At 47.4% G+C, this 21,935-nt stretch overlaps 1 protein-coding gene across 1 annotated transcript in view; it reads right to left on the bottom strand.

The window, feature by feature from the left end:
* CAPN5 (calpain 5) overlaps positions 1-21,935 on the bottom strand; it is a 51,719-nt gene that overhangs the window by 19,384 nt on the left and 10,400 nt on the right. The window contains exons 2-3 of the mRNA XM_077781290.1: positions 16,664-16,840; positions 1,089-1,220 (exon numbers count right to left, since the gene is read on the bottom strand). Of these exons, the coding sequence (XP_077637416.1) occupies positions 1,089-1,220; positions 16,664-16,825 (294 nt within the window). The 5' untranslated portion in view covers positions 16,826-16,840. The remainder of the gene's footprint in view (positions 1-1,088; positions 1,221-16,663; positions 16,841-21,935) is intronic.

Below are 21,935 nucleotides of genomic sequence, written 5' to 3'. Positions count from 1 at the left end.
GCAGGAAGCCTTATTGCTTATCGAGAAGGCAATAACAGCTATCCTGTTCCCATATAAAGAAAAACCTTGATTTTAACAGAAAATGGGGATACTGCAAGAAATCTCTGAGCTTGGTCTTCATGCTCGCCACAGGAAGCAGAGACTGGAAGAACCACAGCACACAGAGCAGAGGTAAAGCTGTGGGGTGGAGGAAACTGTCTCAGACCTGTGGCTGTAGGAGGCTGTGGGTGAAGGAGTGGTGCAGCCTGCAGACACTGGCTGCCTTTTACAGTAAAATCTGGGAAAAGTTGCTCGCAGCTTGCTGGTCTCTTGCCCTGTGATGACGAAACACCTGCAACCAGAGGCTGAAGTCCCCCTGCCTTGGCTTTCACAGGGCTGACATCTTACACAGATGAGGCCATGGTGGAGATGGGCACAGAGTGTCCAAGGATGTGGCACTGAGCACCTCCTTCCCCCTGTACCTCCCTTCTTGCTCCCCAGGCCTGCAGCCCCTCGCTCTGGTGCAGCTCCTTGGTGGCTTTCTGGCACACAGTACTTTCCCCTTGGACCCCACACTTGCAGGAACACTGCCACATGGTGCCATCCAACCATGGGACATGCCAGAGATGGATACTTTGGGCAAGCAGTGACTTGGGAGAGATGCTAACACCTGAAATCAACCTGCCTGCCCCAGCGTGGGGTGGGTGTCTCACTGCCAAAGTGGAACACAGTAAACAGCCAAAGAGAGGGGGCACCATGGGAACAAGGGAAACAGGGCCTAATGCTGCAGCTGAGCATCCTGAACTTTGTTCTTCTTGTTCATTTTTAGATTATTTTGGAATTTGAAGGGTCAGCTTTGGGATCTGAAAAAGAGGATGGGATTTGATCCACTTGGTTAAAGAGAAACTGGCCAAGGGCTTGGCTGGAGTGTGGTGAATACAGTCATGATGACTAATGCCATTTGTAAGTTAGTCTTTTAAGGGAGATTTTTGCACATTATCAGATTTTCAGGACATGAGGCATCCTTGAGAACCAATCTGTGACCTGGACAAAGACAATGTAAAGCCATGATGTTGACAGGCTCTCCCCTGGCACGGGGAACCACTTACCTTCTGCCACAGAGACTCCCGAGATGCCAGGGAGGAGCAGGCAGCCACAAACCAGCAGTTCCCAACCTGGCCTTGGTGCAAGTCATGGGAGCTGATCCCATCCACAAAGAGACGTGGATCATTGCAGATTTCCTGTGGGACAGGAGAAAAACAGACACGCTGGCTCAGTGAGCAGACAGGGAAATCAGGAGAGGGGCTTCTTGGCAAAGGAAAGTAATTTCCTCTCTTCCTCAGACTCCATGTAAACCTGACCTGCTGGCCTTGCTCATCAGGCTGGTGGCAGAAGGACCTGTCCTGCCTTCTGCTCTCACCACGACATGAGCAGCATCACAAGACCTACTCCCTATTGTGTCCCAGCACCAGTGCAGCTTTGTTATAATTATCCCTGTTGATAATGGTATAGTTTCACACCATTACAGTCCTTCTAAGTCGCCTTTACTCTGTGACTGTTTTACAAGAAGTGTAGCACAGCAGATCCTAGCACAACAGATTAAAAAGCCCAAAAAACGGTGAGCCAAAAGCTTTGTAGCTGGCGGAAGGATTAAATACTCATTCTGCCATCAAAACCAGGATGGTGGATTGTGCACAGACACTGTGAATGGAGAAACTTGGGTAGGAGGCATCTGGGAGGCAAGCTCATCCAACCATGCACCAAGACCATCAGCTTTTCTCTGCCTGACTCCTGCCAGGCTGCCCTCCCTGCTTCCCACTCCCACTTAGAGCCTGGCCAAGAAAGCACTTAAATAACAGAGGGTGTTGAGCAAGCTTCAGGTGACAGAGTGCTTTTTTAAAAATGTTTTTTTCCCTGCTCAGTCCAGTTTGTAAGTTCGCATCCAGCTGGAAGCTGGGAGCAGATAGGACAAAGAGCTCAAAGAACCTTTTCCCCCTTTGTTATTACATTTAATTTCAAGAGGAAAAAGGAAAAGCAGATTATTCTTCTTCCCCCACACCTCCCCATTTTTCAGGCTGGCAGTACCCAGAATAATATGTGCCCCCCACCTCGACTTTGCCTATAAAGTCTTGTATTACCTCTATCCATAGATTCATGGAAGGGTTTGGGTTGGAAGAGACTCTAAAGATCATCTAATTCCAAACCCTGCACTCTATCAGAGACCTCACCCACTCGATTAGGTTGCCTAGGGACTCATCACAGGGAGGAAAAACATAAGCACGTCCTGCTATTCCCACCTAGCCCAGCCAGCACCAAATACCTCGAAATTACCCTGACACTGGCCAGGATCAGAGCCAAGGAAAAGGACAAAAGCCCTAAATCTGGCGTTGCAGGCTGTTGGGAAGAGCGCTAGGGGGAGGCAAGCTGCCACCAGCAAAGGCAGGAGCTGCCTGTGCCTGGCACCGCTGAGCGATACAGGGATGGAGGGGAGCAGGTTCAGCTCCTGGGTCACAGCACCGGGAAGCACCCAGCACTGGGGATGTGTCTGGTGCTGGGGATGTCTGTGACATCAGCTCCTTGTGATCCTGCTCTTTCTTTATCCCATCTGAGGACCACGGCTGCCCTTCTGCCCTTGGGGGGATCTGCAGATCACAATAAAGGAGTCGCTTGGTATTACACAGACAGGTGAGAACACAAAATCATGAGAAACACAAGAGACACAAAATGGTTTGGGTTGGAAGGAATCTTTTAAAGGCCATCTAGTCCAAGTCCCTGAAATAAGTGGGGACATTGTTAACTGGATCAGGTTGCTCAGAGCTCTGGTGTGCAGAGCAGGGCTACCACACTTCCCTGCAGGAGCCCAACACACCACACTCAAGCCCTGGCACTGAGCCTGGTCCCAGTGGACTCCCAGTGATCCTAAGCACAGAATCACCAAATCAATGTGGTTATAAGGAATTTCTGGGTATCATCCACTCCACAACCTCTAATCAGCTACAGCAGGTTGCTCAGGACTGTGTTCAGTCAGGTTTTGAATATCTCCAGGAATGGAGACTTTGCAACCTCTCTGGGAAGCCTGTGCCAGTTTTTGGACCACTCACACAGGAAAAAATCTTTTCTTATACTTAAATGGAATTTCCTGATTTTCAGTTTGCACTGTGTCTTGTACTGTCACTGGGCACCAGTGAGAAGTCTGGCTCTGTCTCCTTCATTCCCAGCTATCTTATATTTATGGATATTGTTAAGATTCCCCTGAGCCTTCTCCAGAGTGAAGAATCACAGAATCATTAAGAAGACCTCTAAGATCATGGAATCCAGCCATTAACCCAGCACTGCCAAGTCCACCACTCAACCATGTCTCTCATTACCACATCTGTACTTTTCTTGAATATTTCTAAGATGGTGATTCCACTGCTTCCCTGTGCAGTCTGTTCCAATGCTTGAACACCCTTCAGTGATGAAATGTTTTCTAATATCCAAAAGATATTAGAAAAGGGAAGGTAGCATTGCCTCCTTGTTCTAATGCCATGAAAGTGATTCTATCAGGATGAGTCTCATCCATGGGTCAGTCTCCCCAGCAAAACCCCCTGGGAAGGTTTGCTGTATTCCTTAGACTGGAGGTTAGCAATATTAAATTACTTGGATTCTTCAGTCCCTATGGAAGATGCTGAGTTTCCACTCATACTTTTTGTATCTGATCTAGAATGTGTGGTCTCAAGCCACTGGGATGATATTCCCTGTATTCTGGCTGTAGTGAGATGGAAGACAAGGACCAAGGCACTGCTTCAGCCAGACTGCAGTGCCCCAGGATTGCATGGAGCACAGTGGGGCACAGTGTGATACAAAGCACACTCGGAGCCATGGAGCACCATGCCCACAGTACAGAGGTGACTGATAAACAAGATACCAGTGGGAACTAGGTCAAAAAGCCAAGAAAAGCTTTGGAACATTTAGTGTTTCTTTTCCTGTGATAAGTGCTGGAAGCGATAAGGAGCCTGTTCTGCAGCCAGATGGAATTACAGGGCCTGGGATTTGCATGTGCAAAGGGAGGAGAGAAGCAGAGATTCCCAGACCAGAGAAGATCATGACCTTGGTTTTCTACCCCACTTCCATGCAACAGACAGAATCCAGGTGAGCAATAACATTTATCCAGGCAGCAAACACCACGTCACCCTTCCAGCACCGTGATCTTGAGAGAGGAGGGCGGCACACCAACACCCACACACACCCTGGAGCCTTCTGGGTTCAGGCTTCAGCCACCACAGAACCAGCTCAAACTGCATCTTGCTACTTGAGGCTTCAGCAGACAGGAACTCCATCCTGTCCTTCATTTATCACAGCCAGATCCTGGGTTCTGGCTGCTCCTAGTCTGGACACAGATGGAGAACAGGAAGGAACAGGGAAGGGAAGCCAAAAGCTATGGCTGCAGGGTAGCTATGGTTTTAACGTGTGGTTCTTAACTCTACGTTGGTCAAGGGAATCAAGGGAATCATCCATGTCTCTTTACCCCTAAGAAAAACCTGTCTTGGAGGATTCCAAGAATCACCGAATCATCAAGGCCGGTAAAGTCCTTAAAATCACCAAGTCCAACCATTAATCCAACATTTCCATGTTCACCACTAGATCATGTTGCCAAGTGCCACACCCTTATGTTCTTTGAACACTTCTGGAGATGGTTATTACAAGGATCCTAAGCATCATCAGAGATTATCTGCCCTCCTTAAAATTGTCCACTGAAATGCCTGCTGAGCTCCAGGCAACCAAACCAAATTTAGAGAAAGCCTGTGTGGATGGTTCTATGGAAAGATTCAGACTGATAACACAGAGAGGCCAAAGCTGTGATTTAAAGTTCTGGTGATTCATATCCTCCCTCCTCCAATGGATGTGGGACAGAGGTGGAAATCAGAGCCAGAGCAGGTCCCTGTCAATGAGAGGCTGATTGCAGAGATCTGACTTATGAAAGCCTAGATTGGGACAATTTGCCAATTTGCTCCCTCTCGTTTTGGGTTTTTCAAGTTCATTAAGGGAAAAAAAAAAAAAAAAAAAAAAAAAAAAAAAAAAAAAAAGACCTTATCAGAGCAATTATCTTGTACTCTTGCTCCTACCCAAAAGCATGTAGTCTTTCCCTCTGCTCTCCCTTTTGGGATACTTTTTCAAAAGGCACACAATTTTCTTCCAAATACATTTAAAGCAGAAAATACATTCCTCACCTTCTCCAGCCAGTCCAATTCCACACAGGGTTGTAACGAGAAAATCACTCTCTAATTTGCTTTAGAATTGGTGACTGTTTTACCATAAATGTTTCCTGGTGCAGGTTTCTGAGATTCAGATTCACTGGGGATCTAGATCATGTCCAACCAGATGTGTGGAGAGAAAAAGCAATGGCAGGAGGAGGAATAACCATGGGAGATACAACATCTGCTGCATGCCAGGACCATTTTTTGCTAACAAGATTTTGTAAGGAACAGACTAGTCTAATTTCATTGCAGAGCCTGGCTGCTTCAGAACAATGCCTTCACTCAGACTTGCAAAATCAGCAAAATAATCTATTAGCATGGCTGCATTCCCTCCCTCCCTTCTGAGGAACTGGGAACTGAAAGGATGTTGTGTTAAATGTCACTCACACAGACAAGAGGCCCCCAAGCATGGCAAGCAGCAGTGACACAGCAGACACAAAGGTCCCTGTGTTGCCCTGCTGCAGGTATCTGCAACTGGGATATGATTTTGCAAAAAGTGGACTTAATAAAATTTGCACCAGGGTGACAAAGGAAAGGGAAATGGGGTGAATTTAGAATACCAGCGGTCTACACTTTCAGATTGATTAATATAGGATTATAGAATCATGGAGTGGTTTGGGTTGGAAGGGACCTTAAAGATCATCTCTCTCCAACCCCCTGCCATAGGCAGGGGCACCTTCCACTAGACCAGGGTCCTCAAAACCCATCTAACCTGGCCTTGAACACTTTCAGGGATGTGGCAGCCACAGCTTCTCTGGGCAACCTGTGACAGTGTCTCACCAGCCTCACTATAAAAAAAAATGGTGTTGTTATATCTACTTTAAATCCATTATTTTTAAATTTAAAACCATTATCCTTTGTCCTGTCACTACAGGCTCTACTAAAAGCATATATACTTGGCAGATCAGCTTCACGCACCTGGAAGGAGGGTAGGCTTGGCTGAGAGTATCTACACCCTACAGAACTGTTTGTGGGGGTTTGTATTGCCTCAGTCAGGCATCCCTAATGCTAATCCACTCACAGTATCTCAGCGTGCACACCTTTGTATTGTTATCAGCTCCCTCACCATGCAGAGGGCACTGGACACTCCACCCACAGCAAACAGGACTTGTTTGTGAAGGGAGGCATCCAAAAACACAGGCTCCCCACAAATTCCTTGACTCAGTTTGTGTACCACAGCATCATGCAATGGTGTTTATTCTGGCACTAGGAAGAGAGGGGGAAGTTTGTTTTGGCACCAGGAAGAGCAGGGACAGAGGCAAACAAGATCTAAAGGTCAGTTTGCAGGACCTTGACAGGTTACTCTGCAGTTTTATCTTCCAGGTATCCAAAGTACAAAGGCACCCCAAAAAGGATAAAGCAATGAGAGGTGGGGAGACACAAGAGGCTGTGAGAGTACTGCACTTCCCCAGGAGCAGATGGAGAGGGATTGGAAGGACAATAACACAAGTACAGAGATCCCAGATCTGTCATTCCTCCCTCATGCCCTTTCCAGGGATGTACTCTTGGGAAGACTCAACATTACTCCACCCAGGACTACTTCAGTTTCTACCCAGCCAAGACTGATGCAGAGGCTGGCACAGACTGGCTTTTAGCATCACCACACATCCAGACACAGCCCTCTCCAGGCCATCTCTCCAGTGCTTTTGTCTGGTGGCAATGCCACTAAAGAAAAATACTCCCTGGATACCAAGAGCCCTGAGGTCTGCAGAAGTCACTGCCAAAGCAGGAAAATCTTCACATGGCTCACTGACAAACGGGGGGATGGGATGCTCAGAGCAGTGAGATGACATGTGAGGAAGGGGAAAAAAATAAGCTCCCAAGGCTGTTTAACACCCTCTGACAGATACCCCTCTCTGACTCAGCACAGTGCTGCTGGCCACCTTCACCCAAGTTCCCCATCCTCCAGCATATCCCAGTCTTGAGCTCTCCTACACATCTCCTTTGACCACCTTCCCCTGGGAAGGACTTGCAGGGTGAATCAACCCTGGTTTGGCAGTATTGTGAGTTTAAAATACACCCACACTGCAAAGCCTGTCCTCTCACATGGCACACCATGTTCTCAGTTGCTCCAGCACCTTTAGTTGTGAGGTTTCACCTCAAACAGAGGAACTGCTTTGGCTTGAAACTATAAGCATCAAGCCCCTGATCTGGAGGATCGTGGTCATGCAGATACAAGTGAGGGACCACAAACCACAGGCAGGAGTCCTGAGGATGCTCCACATCTTGCACAACTTTTGAGCCATCAGTCCCATCCTGGAGGATGCAGAGGTGGGGCCATGCTGGTGGAAAGGGAGCAGCCTATCCAAGTAAGTCCTGAAAAACTACAGTGTTTCAGAGGAATTGTCCAAACCCAGCCATTCATCACAGAGTTAATGTGAAATCCTGCAGCAAGCTGAAGTGGCCATGCTGCAAGCAACAAAATTCGGCAGCTGCCCTGCCTGAATCCCAAATCCTGTGTCCCAGTGAAAGTCTTCTAAAACAGGATTTAGAAATCTGAATTGTGCAGGGGTTTTCTGTTGGTATTGTTTGTTTGCTTTTAATTAACTTAAGAGTCAAGTTATTGATAGGAAAAGAAGAACTGGAAGCTGCAAAGGAAAACTACCTCCACACTCCATTGTGTGTATCTCAGATCAAAATCTCCAAACTGCTTTTCTGTGGGGACACCTCCCACACCCCCTTGAGCCATACTCTCTACATTTCCTTCTCCCAGGGAAAGGAAGTACCCTTTGGCTTGTGATTGTATCCCATTCATAGCACCTCCATTCAAAAACAGGACTTGACCTCACCACAGTCTAAATTAATCCCTGACTATGCAAAGAGGATGAAAAATGAAGTTATCATGAGTTTAATCCATTTAAAGAAACTGCTTCCAGCCCACGCCTATTCTGGTTATTCTTACACTGGGTGTAGCTTTACAAACAGAATCCTGTTTTATGAGAAAACTGCCCTCTAGAGATGTGGAGTCATGAGCTTCTTCTAACTGGGAGAAGGGACATTAATTCCTATCTAACTCTGTCAGTGGCATTTGTATCAGACCACAGTCAAAATTTAACCATCCATGAAACCATTAAGATGGTTTCTTCATCCTTTTCCTTCGTGGACGGGGACTGGGAGGAATGTATCACTGAGCAGTGGTTTCTTCACAAAGATTCAGAAACATCGAAGAAGCATTGTTTTACATTTCCACTCTCACACACTCACACAGTTAAACACTCACACTACTTGTATTTGATTTTCCTCCTGCAAGAGGCAGCACCATGCCTGATCAAGTCTTGCTCCAGCAGGAACACCTGCCCTTAACACAGGCTAATCACCCCAAAATCCCATCCTCTCTGAGGCTCAAAGATTAGAGCTCACAGGCAGTGCAGAAACTCCCAGCTTGCACCAAGATTAAAAGCCTTGACTGATTCAGAGCGTGCATCCAGCTCTGGGAACCCCACCACAAGGAGGACATGGACCTTGCTTGCTGGAACAAATCCAGAGGAGAACACAGAGCTACTCTGAGGGCTGAAGCAGCTCTACTATGAGAGGGTTGGAGTTGTACAGTCTGTAACAAGAAGGATCCAAAGAGACCTTGGAGCTCCTTCCAGTGCCAAAAGAAGCTCTAAGAGAGCTGGAGACGGACTTTTGACAAGTGTGTGAAGTAACAGGATAAGGAGGAATTGCTTGAATGGCTTTAAACTGAATAAAATCAGGTTTAAGTTAGATAATAGAAATAAATTATTTCCTGTGAGGATGGTGAGGCACAGGTTTCCCAGACAAGCTGTGGATGGACAGGTTGGATAGGGCTTTGAGTGGTGGGGAACACATTCACTGTAAGTATCTTGGTGAGCAGCTGCAGTTTGACCTCTGGGAAGAGGGAGCCCAAGCCTAAGACAAGAGGCTGTGAACTGCTGACCATGGAACAAAGGGAACCTGTGTCCCATCCATGTGACCTAGGAGACACTAGGAGACTCTCCAGGCTTTCCCATGCTCGGATTGTGAGAGGATGAAATCCTAAGGTTTCCTAGGTTCAGGGTCCCTCCTCTCAGTCCCTCCAGCTCAGGCCATTTTTCTATCACTGAGTCAAGATGAAATAATTTTAATGATCCAGACCTCTGAGACTGTGTTCTGGGAAAGCTGGGGTCACAGTAAGGAAACCTGCTCTGAGTGAGGGTAAGGGCTCAAGTGGAGCAGCCGCTGTTTCCCAGGAGCTGCCCGCTACAAAGGGGTTTTGGTCCCAGCTCAGGTGGTGGGAGTGTGACTGCCAGAGTGGCTCCTGGATGGCTGCACAGGGAAGTTTCCTTTCAGATCTAGTGGAAGGTGTCTCTCCCGTGGCAGGGAGATTGGAACTAGGTGATCTTGAAACCAAACCACTCTGTGTTTCTGTGAGAAGCAGCTCTGTAGCTGCTCTGCAGGTCGAGTGTGCCCCTCCAGGATCCCAGAGCCCAGTCTGGGAGTGAGGATTTGCACATTCCCTGCCATGGAGCTCAGAGGCAGTGGATGCTCAGGACTCCTTTCTGCCACACCTCTGCAATTGTTCTCTTCCTCATTACCAACACAATCATTTCTTGTCACCAACAGGCAGCTGCACTAAGAAGCACAAAGAAGCATGCAGTGAATCTAATCCAGGGATTTTACTGTCGCTTTTGCTTTTAAGGCCATGTCCTTCTGATGCTGAGGACAGAGCAGACTGGCTGGAAATTTCTTATCAAAGGCTGCACTAGTGCCAAGCAGCTTATCAACTCCAGTGCTGACTGTGGCTAAAGGGGAAAGTGTGCTTTACTGGCACTATGAGGCCGTGGCCCTGGGAGGATCTGGCGAGAGACCTGCTGGAATGCAGCCAGGGTCAGCATCCCATCTAATGGGAGTAGAGACCTTTTAAAATAAGTACAAATAATAACAATGAATCTCTTGTTCATCCTTGAGGGATGGGGTAGCCTCTGAATGGCTAAAAAATGTAAAAACAAGGTCAATTCAGAGATTGCATTAAATGATGACCAAATCCTTTCCTGGCAAGGAACAGCCAGACTGGCAATCAGCTCCAGTTTTACTGAAAACGGCAGATAAATTAACAGGCAAGTGGCTCATAAATTCTTAAGACAAGAAATGCAAAGGTCTGGAAGGATTTTAACCCCTGTGATGGACCCCAGGCAGAGTCTGTTGACTCTGTTCAGAGGAGATGATCCCTTGGACAATCCAGCTAAAGCACAGAGGAGCCCCGGCGCCAACACTGACCCCAAGCTTTCTTTGGGAGAGACCAAAACTGAGAGTGACAGGCCAAGACATTGCAAAAAGCTGAGTAAAGACACCTCTGGAGCACAGAAGTTAGTATTTTAGTCTTTCTGGAAGAAACAACTCCAAGTGGGACTCCAGAAGGTTTTTGCACCCAATCGCCATTGACAGGGTAAGTGCCTCCCTGATAAACTCTTGGTGGGCTTTGGAGAGCAAAGAACTGCAAGAACCTAACCTCTGTCCTCCCCATGATCTTCATTCTTGTGTTTTTGCCAATCCCCAGCCTGCACTACACGCTGGGGGAAAGATCTTTTAATGCAGAAACTTGTGGGCAGGGAAGTGTTGGTCCTGCTTTTAGTGAATTAGTTCATTGACTCCTTTCCCCTTCCAGGAAACCCCCAAGGGATTGACTGTATAATCCTCACTCAGCAAGAGAAAAGAGCTAAGTGCTTAATAATGTAAAGAGGAGTGGAGCTAAGAGATGCTCTCCCATCCTGTGGTTCCTCCTCCAAAGACAACAGCATCCAGTCCAGACGACAACAGACATAGTGCATCCTGCATGACAGGACAAGGGAGAATGACTTTAAGGTGAAATAGGGTAGATTAAGATTAGGTATTAGGAAGAAATTCTTCCCTGTGAGGGTGGTGAGACACTGGACCAGGTTCTCCTAAGAAGCTGTGGATGCCCCATCTCGGGAAGTGTTGAAGACCAAGCTGGATGGGGCTCTGAGTACCCTGGTCTAGTGGAAGGTGTCCCTGCCCAAGGAACTAGAGGATCTCTAGGATCCCTTCCAACCCAAACCATTCTATAATTCTGTGCATGGACAAAAGCCCTATACACAAGTCACAGTAGATATACACCAGGAAGGCAGGAAATGGCTACAAAAAAATTCCTATTTTCTTGGTTGCTAAAACAGGAAATCTCTTGTCTGTCTGGGAAAAAATCTCAGTGCTGTGACTGAGAGCATCTCTCCCCAGTGCCACAGTAGGCCTGAAAATGCCATGGTCCTAGTGCCCGAAGATCTGCTTACATAATTTTTCCTAAAACACCTGGCCTGTCTCTCTTCCTCCACAACTACTCTCTCAGGCCTTCCCCTCCAAATGACATTGCCCTCATCCAGACAAAATAATATTACCATTTTGCAAGAATCTACCTTTATGCTCTTTAATCAGTGACAATCTCCCCTGACAGTTAATTCCTGCAGAGATAATTCAATGCTTGCAATTAAATACAGGAGAGAGATAAAAGTACTGAGAAACAGGCGTGGAGGGAAACGTTGTCTCCTCCAAAGACAACAGCATCCAGTCCAGAAGACAATGGACATAAGGTATCGCGCATGACAGGACAAAGGAGAATGGCTTTAAGGTGAGATAGGGCAGATTTAGATTAGATATTAGGAAGAAATTCTTCCCTGTGAGGGTGATGAGACACTAGACCAGGTTGTCCTGAGAAGCTGTGGATGCCACATCCACCAGGCTTCAATTGTTTCCCACAGGTGAAGTGATGCCAAAATTTGTCCTGGCTGGTGACCCATCCCAGCAGCAGGTCATGGTGGGCTGAACCTGAACCAAGTGGCCCTCTTGGTGCAGAGAATACAGATCCTGATCAAAGCCTGTAGCAATCCCATGGCATCACTGGAAGCACTCAATAAGAGAGCTTGGGGCAGTGATTATTAGAAGAGATTAATCTCTTCTTTCCCCACAGGGTAGATGAGTTGCTTCTACCTTGCACCATCATAGTTTTTTCCATAGGGGATCAACAGGCACAGCAGATGCCCCAAATCTCCCCTTATTTTTGCCATCCATCCTGCACCTCATCCATCCCCTTCTACTCATCTTTGTGCCACTCCTTCTTATTTACCCACCTGCCAGGCATCCAGACCAGCTCACCCAATGTGCAGACCAGACCTCTCCCTTCCAAGGTGCACGGCCAGCACTCCTGTCCCAAAACGGGAGGGCAAAACTCAGAGCTTGAGGATCAGGCTGAGATTCCCACTGGAAGTGGTACTACTTGTCTGGATACAGATTTCCCTCTCCTTTGCATGGCAGCATACAGAGCACAAGAGAAAGAAGTTTCAAGCAAGGTGTTGGGATTTGGGCTAAGCTCAGAAGTTCTATTTAATTTCTAATGCAACAGCCGAGTGCTGCTGCCAAAAGGAGCTGCTGATGCTGCCTGAGTGATCTCCAAAATCTGTTTTGGCTAGGCAACGAGCAGCCAGCTTTGTTTTTAAGTGGATTCACTAAACAGGGCTCTTCAGGACCCCCTTCCCTGCTCTGGCTGATGCTGTGGTTTCCCTCCCTCCGAAGCACTCCAGTAATTGGCTTTCTGGCTTCGCCCGGCCGCATCATGAAGGCATCCAGCAAACAACCACCGGAGCCAAAACACGATTAGAGGGCTCAAACAGCTGCTCCCTCTGCAAAGATCTGGCATCCAGAGCAAGGCTGGAGGCCAAGGAAAGCAGGGAGGGAGGGAGGACACCCTGCTGGAAATAATACAGCTGAGCCCATTCCAGGAAAGGCTGCAGTGCCGGATGCAGGAGGAAGTTGAAGCAAAACAGCCTGACCAGGGAACGGACCAGAGCTGTTCCTCATCCTCTCCTCTTCCCCTGTGCCCAGAAAAACCTCAAACAAAAGGGAAAGCACTGCAGAGATTGGGGGTTTTGTTGGGTTTTTTTTGCCAAAGCAGCCTCAAGCTTTGGGAGTGCATGGAGGAACAGAGAGGATGCTGGAAGAAGTTGGGAATGTAGAGATGCACACATGAAGGACAGACTGCTTAGATCCATACTAGCCCCATGGAGGTATACAGAAATAAGATCCTGCCTCTGCCAAAGCGCATTCCCAGCACCCAGTGAGCTCACTGTGGATGCTTTTCACATGGAAATGCTTTATCTGAAAAAATCACAGAATGGTTTTCATTGGGAAGGACCTTCAAGATCACCTAGTTCTGACTGCCCTGCTGTGGCCAGGAACACCTTCCATTAGATCACGTTGCTCAAAGCCCCCCCAGCCTGGCCTTGACCACTTCCAGGAAATATGGCAGCTACAGCTTCTCAGGTCACAATTTATCTCCTGTGTCTGATTTCTTTCCATAGATCACAAGTGGCAATTTTTCTGAGAAAGCAAGTGGTTGTTTTTAATAGTGGACAGCTTTTATTTCCATTCTCCACCTACTCTGTTCTCACAGCAAAGCTAGAGACACAATGAGCTCTTATGTTTAATCACAGTTTTAGCTGAAACATGCCAGAACAACCCATGGCTGTGGCCCTGAGAGATAAAACGCCACCCCTTCCCGGTAAACAGTATCCCTGGGACTGGGGAATCCAATTCTTGGTAAGGAAATCCTCAAAACAGCATCTGCCAAAAGCTGGGAGTATCACCACTTGCTTTTTTCTGAAAGAGATTTAACTGTGATTGCCTAAGATAAGATTTGCTGGTTGTAATAGAAACGAGATGCTGTGGTTTAATAAATTCATCATGCCATTCAATAGCACACAAACAGATCAGTTAATTTAAGCTTCATGGACATTTTGGACTCTACTGAATCCTGCATTAACTTGGAAAAGCTGATAGTGACTCTTTCTTGCAGAAGATGCTGGGATTTTTCCTGGACTCTCTCCCTTAGAAAGCCAGTATGAATTCAGGCAGAATCAGGTCCAGCAACTAAAAATGTAATTTTGCATTTTATGCTGGCACAAAGAAGTCCTACAGTTCTCCATGTGAAATTGAGTTACTTTTGCTGAAATGAACAATTGAGAGAAAGAACGTAGAGAAATGCTTTTAAGAAAGAGGTTTCTCGAAACTTTAGCAGCAAACAGGGCAGGTGTGAGCTCAAATTCTTTTTTTCATGGTGATTTTGTGGTCAAGACAGCTGAGTAAGTCTGATCAAACAATCCTATCAGACAGGGGCATTATGAGTCTGCCACTGCTCAGCATGCATTTCTTCTGGTTCCCAAACTGCTGGCAAAATTCCCTTTATCTGGTGCAGAGGCAGCAAAACAAGGACCACCTCTGTGTCTTGTTAAGTCTCATTGCTGGCACATGGGACCCACTTCCAGCCTTCATTCCCACTGACAGCCCATGCCAGAAAGAGCCCTGGTGCAACATTCTCTGCTAATTTCTTTAAGGGTCCCCTCCTACCTAGTTCTGTGATCATATGAAACTGCAGAGCTGGGTGGCTGGAAAAAGTTTGAATTCACCCTGTGCTTTAGCAGGGATGGGTTTGGACTAGGTGAGCATGACATCCTGCAGATGAGGTTCAGAAAGCTTTCTTAGAAAGACCTTGTGCTCTACAGAGCAAGGCAGCAAGAGGATAATATCTGCCTGAACACCAAGGGCTGCAAGTGGGATGAAAGGCAGAAAAGCAGATGGAGAAAAGGTCTGAGATGCTCAGCAGAACACAACAATCTTTGTCCCTCTACAAAGGGATCCAACCCTCTGTCTTTAGACATGTGGTTGAAGTAATGTGTGTGACCTGACTGCAAATCAGCTAGGGGTCTCAAATACATCCCCACCTTTTAGTCCCAGAGAAAGTTGTTTAGAAAGTCTCAGCTATCACCTGTCTGCTGTATAAATGGGATGTGTGAGGTGTGTTCATGTTGGCCCCCACAATGAGACCAAACCATGGTCTTCAGAAGGCAGCTGTGCACAAAGCCTCTTTTCCTTCCAGCAGACAAGGGGAATAAAGTAAAACACACACAGGGCTTTGCACAAATCCGGTATCCAGGCAGAGCTGGAGTGGAAGACACAAAGGCAGAGCAGAGGGAAGTGAAGCCTCCTCCCACAAGGAGCCCAGTGGGATGCTGGGGGGCTCAGCCCCTCTGGCTGCACAACAAGAGTCAGTTCAGCTCCATCTCTCCCTTCACACAGAGCCTTTTGTGCACCCCCCTCCAGACTGGCCTCACCCAGACAGACACAGCACTGTCTTGTGGAAAGCCAGCTGATTTTCTGGGCTGACAGCAGGGGCGAAGACAATGATGGCAGCTCAGGAACCCTACAACACTCAAATGCCACCAAGTCACATGTGGAAAAGCACAGGCTGGGCAGAGAGGGCTGCTGCTCTCCACAGGGAAGGAAGGAAACCCAGGTGTGTGAGATGCTGGGATACTGCCACTCCCCAGCCACAATTATCACTGCTACCTGGGACTCCTTGTGTTTCACGGCAGTCAGAGCACTGCTCTCATGGTTAACTCCAAGCAGACGGGCATAACAAGACATACAAATTCCCCATATTGCCCTCAGGTCCTGGTGTGGATCCTTTGGGCTGGCACTGAGGAGAGCAGAAGTGGGACTGGCAAGACTGGGGACAGACAATTTCATCCCCAGCCTCCTGCAACTTGCCCTCATGACAGACACAGCAGCACGGAGGAGAGGCAGAGGACATGGTTTTTGCAGAGAAGAGGAAGGATGGGTATCACCACCCTCTTCCCCAAAGATGCTAAAACCACCTCACCTACCCAAAGCTTATCTTCTTTTCCCTTTCCAAATGGACCACCAAGAATATTCTAGTGGAAGGTGTCTCTGCCCTTGGCAGGAGGGTTGGAACTAGATCTTTAACGTTCCTTCCAACTCAAATTATTCTGTGATTCAGAGATAACACTCTGCCTTGCTGGACCCACCAGCTATACAGGAGCACACAACACCAACTCAGCTGCAAACCATCTCTCTGGTTTATGCACAGGGAAACTGAGTCACAGAAAAGCTTCCTTTGCTCTTGGACCTCACTGGGTGCAGAAAAGCTTGGACCTGAGTGCAGCAGTTCTTCCTGGCACCCTAGATGTTCATAGTATCAGGTCATAAGTAAATGCTGTTGGGGAGAGATGTCAACTGGGTCTTGACAGCCTTGGTGAAGGGTGCACTGTGTTGCTATGGGACACGTGAAAGCACAACGCGAGCTGCTGCTATTGCAAAGGGGAAAAAGAGGAAGTTTATTTTCTGACTCCAGCATTTATACTTTTCTAAAGGTGACAGTGAATTGGAGGGTGAATGTGCCACCTCTCCAATGACATTGGAGAAACTACTAGTACATTAAATTTTTCTGCTTCTATGGAGGAATGCAAAACAATAGATTGTTTACAGCAAATTATGTGAGAAAGTTCTCTACAAGAACATAAACTCAGAAGGCTTTAGAAAATCTTAAGAATCAGGGCAACAGCACCGTGCATTTTTAGGAACGCCTGATAGCAGAGATGGTAGAAAGCAGTGTTGAGGGGCAAGGGGGTGGGTGCACTTACTTTGGGTCTCTTCCACTGGATGCCCTGAATCCTCGACTTGTAGAAGAGCGAGTCATCGTTGGCGGGGAAGAGCGGGTCCTCGAAGAGCTGCTTCCGCCGCTGGCACTCCTTCTTCAGAGAGGCGTAGCGCTGGCTCTCGTATGGCCTCACTGAGGAAAACATCCTTCCCCACCGGCTCTGGAGGACAGGAGAGCAGGAATGAGACAGGGCACACTCTGCCCAGGGACACTCAATCCTCCCCTGCAGCATCTGAGTGACAGCACCAAGACATCGTGGCTGAAGACAACCACCTCTGAGCCCAAGTGTACCTTGGTGATCCCCCAGGGCTGGGACTCTCATTTACCCCCCATGCTGGCCAAATGACACCAAACCAGGCACAGCAGTAGATAATAATTGGTGCCCTACTTCTCAACAGATTTGTAACTCATTTGGGTAAAAAACACAACCCTCAGAGGCAAAGGAGGAAGACACCCAGACACCCCCTGCAAGATGGGTGTGCAGAGCTGTGGGGCTTGAGCCGTACCCAGAGCACCCGGACCACGAAGCCTCAACTCACAAAACTGTGCATTTCATGATTTTGTAAGAGGCACCAATTTCTCAGCAGACTCTATCAGATTGGTTTTTAATTAAAAAAAAGGTCTCCTGGCAGAGCACCACATGTTTCTGGATTAATTACTCTTTCCTGACAAGCGTCTCTGCTTCCAGGGCAGAGATGTGAATTTAGCAATCCAGACAAAAGCAGGAAACCATTGCTCAAATGCCCCTCAGAGAGAGATCAGCACCTCTCCATCACTGCTCTATCACCCCTACCTTTTGGTCCGTGGGTACCAACCCCTTTGCTCAGGCACAAGGACAAGGGGTGCTCTGCATAGTTCCCCACTACCTAATCACAGACGTCTTCCAAAACAACTCCTTCTGTAAAGTTTGTCTGTATTTATTTATAACAGCCATATACAATCCTTATCTCTCCCCAAAATGGGATGTCCTTTTTCAAAAGCTGGCCATTAGTGACCTCAGTCTGGAAATATCTAGTGTGGTTTCCTAAAGAAATGGGAATGTGTGTGCCACATAACCATGGAAGCATGGAATCATTCAGGTTGGAAAGGACCTCTAAGGTCACCTACGCCACTTGTTAACCCAGCACTGCCAAGTCCACCACTAAAGCACATTCCTAGGTGACATAATCCCAGATTTAGTCTCCAACTAAAGAAAACTAAGGGTGAAAACTAATGGTAAAACTAAGGGTGCCCCATCCAGTGAACGGATGCATCCAGCAAGCTGACCTCTCATCCCTCCCAGTGAGACATACAGAAACCATATGCTTGCTGTGGTATCACAACACGTGGTGGGATACTGAAATTAGCCATTAATAATGGCTAATTGGAAGCAGCTAATTTGTAAACACCCAAAATCCCAAGGATTATATAATCACTTATGGCTGCCACCAGTTTAAGTAGCAGTGTCCCATCCCTTGTTAATGAACCACTAGGATTAGCAGAAGGAAGGTAGGTGTCTGAGAGCTAAACTAATGCCCATTCTGATGCTCCAGGAGCCTTGCCCACCCAGCCAGCCTTCTCTCCTCTGGGCAAGACAAAAACACTTTACTTATGGAAAGCTGAAGAGCAAAGCATGGTTTTTAATTGACAACATTTATCAGCTTGATTAGCAGCACAAGTGCTCATCACTCAGAGCTTAAGTGAACCCAAAATAATCCCCTTGCTGGCTGCTCCACAGGTCTGTGCTACTGAGGAGGAGTTACAAAAGCAGCTTGTGGGGATTTTCTCCCCCCCATCAGTACCAGATGCTTTGTAGAATCCCAGATGCTACAAAGAGGCCCAAGTGCATCACCTGCCCTCAGAAAAGCCTTAAAAATAAATGGCCTGATATAAACCCCCAAGTAATACACCAAATTTGATCCTTGTGGAAAGGCTGACAGCCTCATTGAGCAGTCCAGGAATGCACCCAGTAGTCCAATCCACCCTGCTAAAAGGGCCAGGGAAGGCACTAGCCTTCAGATCTCCAGCAGAAGAAGGGGTGAAAAATAAGGGAGGTATATCCAGGGAGGTCATGGGGACATCCTGGCACTGAACAGCAGCTTTTGAGTGACAGTGAGGCCAAGACTTTCACAGTGATAGCACTCATTGCCACAGAGAGATGCGGGGAAAGCAGCAGTGCTGGGAAAGGATGGTTGGCAACTGCCTTCTGCAGGAGCACAACAGGCTGAGAGAGGAGGAAGACGCTGCTAGCTGACATGCAAGATTAATTGCCTGGACTGGTGCATAAAGTGGGCTGAGAGACACGAGAGGGTATTTCTATGGGAGGTTGTGCAGAAAGAACCAGAGAGATCAGGAAGGGAGCCTGGAAAGGAGGGGAGGAGGGAGGTCTGGTGCCTTTCTAAAAGCCACACTGAAGTTAAAGGCAGGAGTTTTGGGTTTGATGTAGGAGATGCTGGATGCTTCTCTGCAGCCTGTACCATGGCCAAGGGCTGGCACTTGGCTGCTCATTCATAAAATTACTGCTACACCCTGCAGCTTGGAGCTGTGCTTTCCAGTGATCCCTGCAACACTTTCACAAGACACCCTGTGCAATGTCCATCCCTATGAGAACGGATGGCAGTGATCTCAGCCAAGGAGTTCCAGCCTTTCTGATGCCCAGATTTGCCTGAAATTTGCCCTGCTATTCCACCTTACAGTGACTGTCACCTTGCTAGCCATCTGTCCTCGCTGCAGGGCTACTCTCACATGACAGCATGTAGATGGATTTGAGTTGCAAAGGAAATGCCAAGCAGAAGGGGAAGGCATACTGTTCAGGATCATTTAGAAAATCAAACAAATAATTTAAAAACCACCTTGAAAAATAATTAAAAGGAAGGGGCAGAGGGAATGTTCTTAGGGCAGTGTTAAAATTCATTACTCTCTAATTTGCAGCATTTCATGCTTACCAGACTGAACTTCACCTCTGCCACATTAAAATGCCCAAAGGCTGTCTAATTACTCTTTGCCTTCTTGGACCAAGCTCAGATGCTCCAGGAGCGTAAGAACTGGGTGTTTTTATGCCTGATTTGAATTAACAACTCTACACTAGCATATGCATGTGTTTGCCTGTGAGCGGCGAGGGGAATGTGCACTCACCACTCTTAGCATGAATTTTTATCAACAGTGGTCTGCTCCCAACCTGCCATGAAGGAGTTAGAAAAAAACCTACTTTGTTGGAAGACTGAGCCAGACTTATGACTCAGTGGTGTTGTGGACTCCCCTTTTCACCTCCAGCATCATCCAGATGCTCCAGCTCCTGCCAGCTGGTAACAGTCATGGCTCTAAGAGCTCCAACAGGGAGAAGGACTGAAAGTGTTTGCATCGGCCAGGACCAAATACTTGCTGAAAGGCTCTTCCCTCCTCCCCTCCAAACATCTTCCTCTCCTTGCCTTCCAGCTCAGAGGCTTCTCAGGTGGCTGGCATGGGCTCACCAAGCCAGTGTTATGCAAGGCTGCAGCCTGGCCAGGAGCAAAGCCTCCAGGTCAGACAAAATACTTTTTTTCTAAAGGACAGGATCTGCTGCCCTTCAGCTCTGCTCCTACTAAACAGGAGAGGGCTTTGATATCACACTGTAAAAGCACAGGATCAGCCAAGGAGAAGACAAAGCAGGAGCCAGGCAAGTGGTTGCCCAGCCCTCAACCAGATGCAATCTTATGGGGCTCAGTAGTGCCGTGTTCAGAGCAGCAGGCAGGCTTTTTATAAATATGTTATTTAAATTTTTTACAGTCTCCTTGGGTGTTTCTATTGACAGGCATATGGTAACACCAGGGCTATCATCTCACCCACCAACACAAAAGTCCAGCTCAGCAGAGGAAACCCTGTTGATGCAAGGAGAGCTTTACACGCTGTTTTCTCCAGGGCCCAGGGAAGAAGAAGAAGCAGCTGAATTGCCACTCAATGTTTACACTGAACATAAGATAAGCACTCCACATCTCTCGGCCAACAACTCTATGCCAACCATGCCAAAAAAGCCTCAAGTCCTCTTAGAATTGTAGAGTGGTTTGGGTTGGAAGGGACCTTCAAGATCCTCTAGTTCCAACCCTCCTCACACAGCTCCTCTGGGCAGCCTGTGCCAGTGCCTGTGCCATTCCCAAAGCCCTTTGCCACTCCCAGCTGTGAATGCACTGTAGTTTTGCTTTGGACACCAAATGGCATGGCCCAGAGCCAGCAGCACAGTGCAGCATCCTGCATGAGCAAGGTCCACAAGGAGGGGAAGCTGAAACTGCACTGATGGAAATTGGAAAACAAGGCATCATTTCTTCTCAAATCAACTGTGGTTAACCAGGGAAGCTAATTCCCACGGGAAGTTACAGGTAGCTCACGTCCAGATGTTTTTGAGCACAGTTGGATATCTTTACAGAGCAGCTGCTTTAGCCAAAATGCAAATTACTGAACATTTACAGTGGTTACTTGCTGAAACTAACTGTTGAAGAACAGAGCATTGAATGTCCCCTTCTGGCCTTTATCTCTTTTCTTCATCAGGTCATATCTCTGTTCTCATTTAAGAGCTAAAGGTTAAAATTATATAATAATTATAAAAAAAAAATTATTCTTAATTATGTTTATACAAGCTCTGATTTTAATCAGTGATTTCCTACAGCACAGATGGCATCCAAATCAGGACACCTTAACACGGCACCTTTCAGCCTGAGGGTTAATCTTGCATGAGCAACCACAGGGACTAGCTGCTCCCCCTCAGAAATTCAGGTGATGGATTTAGCCCCAAAAAACATCCTGATGGGGCTAAGGGCTGTTTGTTCTAAGTGAGTAAACCCTCTGGCTTTTTGCAAGACATATAAGTAGAGCAAATGCTCCCTGATGAATCCTCCTCCTCCATGAAGCAGGAAAAAGCACCACTCTTCCTCTGCAGAGATCTTGATCCCTTCTGCAAAGCACTCCAAGACCTGCAAAGGAAGTTGCTGTCTAACAGCTGGCTATTACTGAAAATAAACTAAAAAAAAATGTCCTTTTGACAAGGGCATGTAGTGATAGGACAATCTGGAATGGCTTCAAACTGAAAGGGAGTACGTTTAGATTTGGTATCAGGAAGAAATTCTTCCCTGTGAGGGTGGTGAGGCATGGGCACAGGTTGCCCAGAGAAGCTGTGGCTGCCCAATCCCTGGAAGTGTTCAAGGCCAGGCTGGATGGGGCTCTGAGCACCCTGGTCTAGTGGAGGGTGTCCCTACCCATGGCAGGGGGTTGGAACTGGATCATCCTTAAAGTACTTCCCAGCCAAA

This window comes from Lonchura striata, chromosome 2 (assembly GCF_046129695.1).
Source record: "Lonchura striata isolate bLonStr1 chromosome 2, bLonStr1.mat, whole genome shotgun sequence".
NCBI classification, from domain to species: Eukaryota; Metazoa; Chordata; class Aves; order Passeriformes; family Estrildidae; genus Lonchura; species Lonchura striata.
This window is presented reverse-complemented; position numbering and strand designations above follow the sequence as displayed.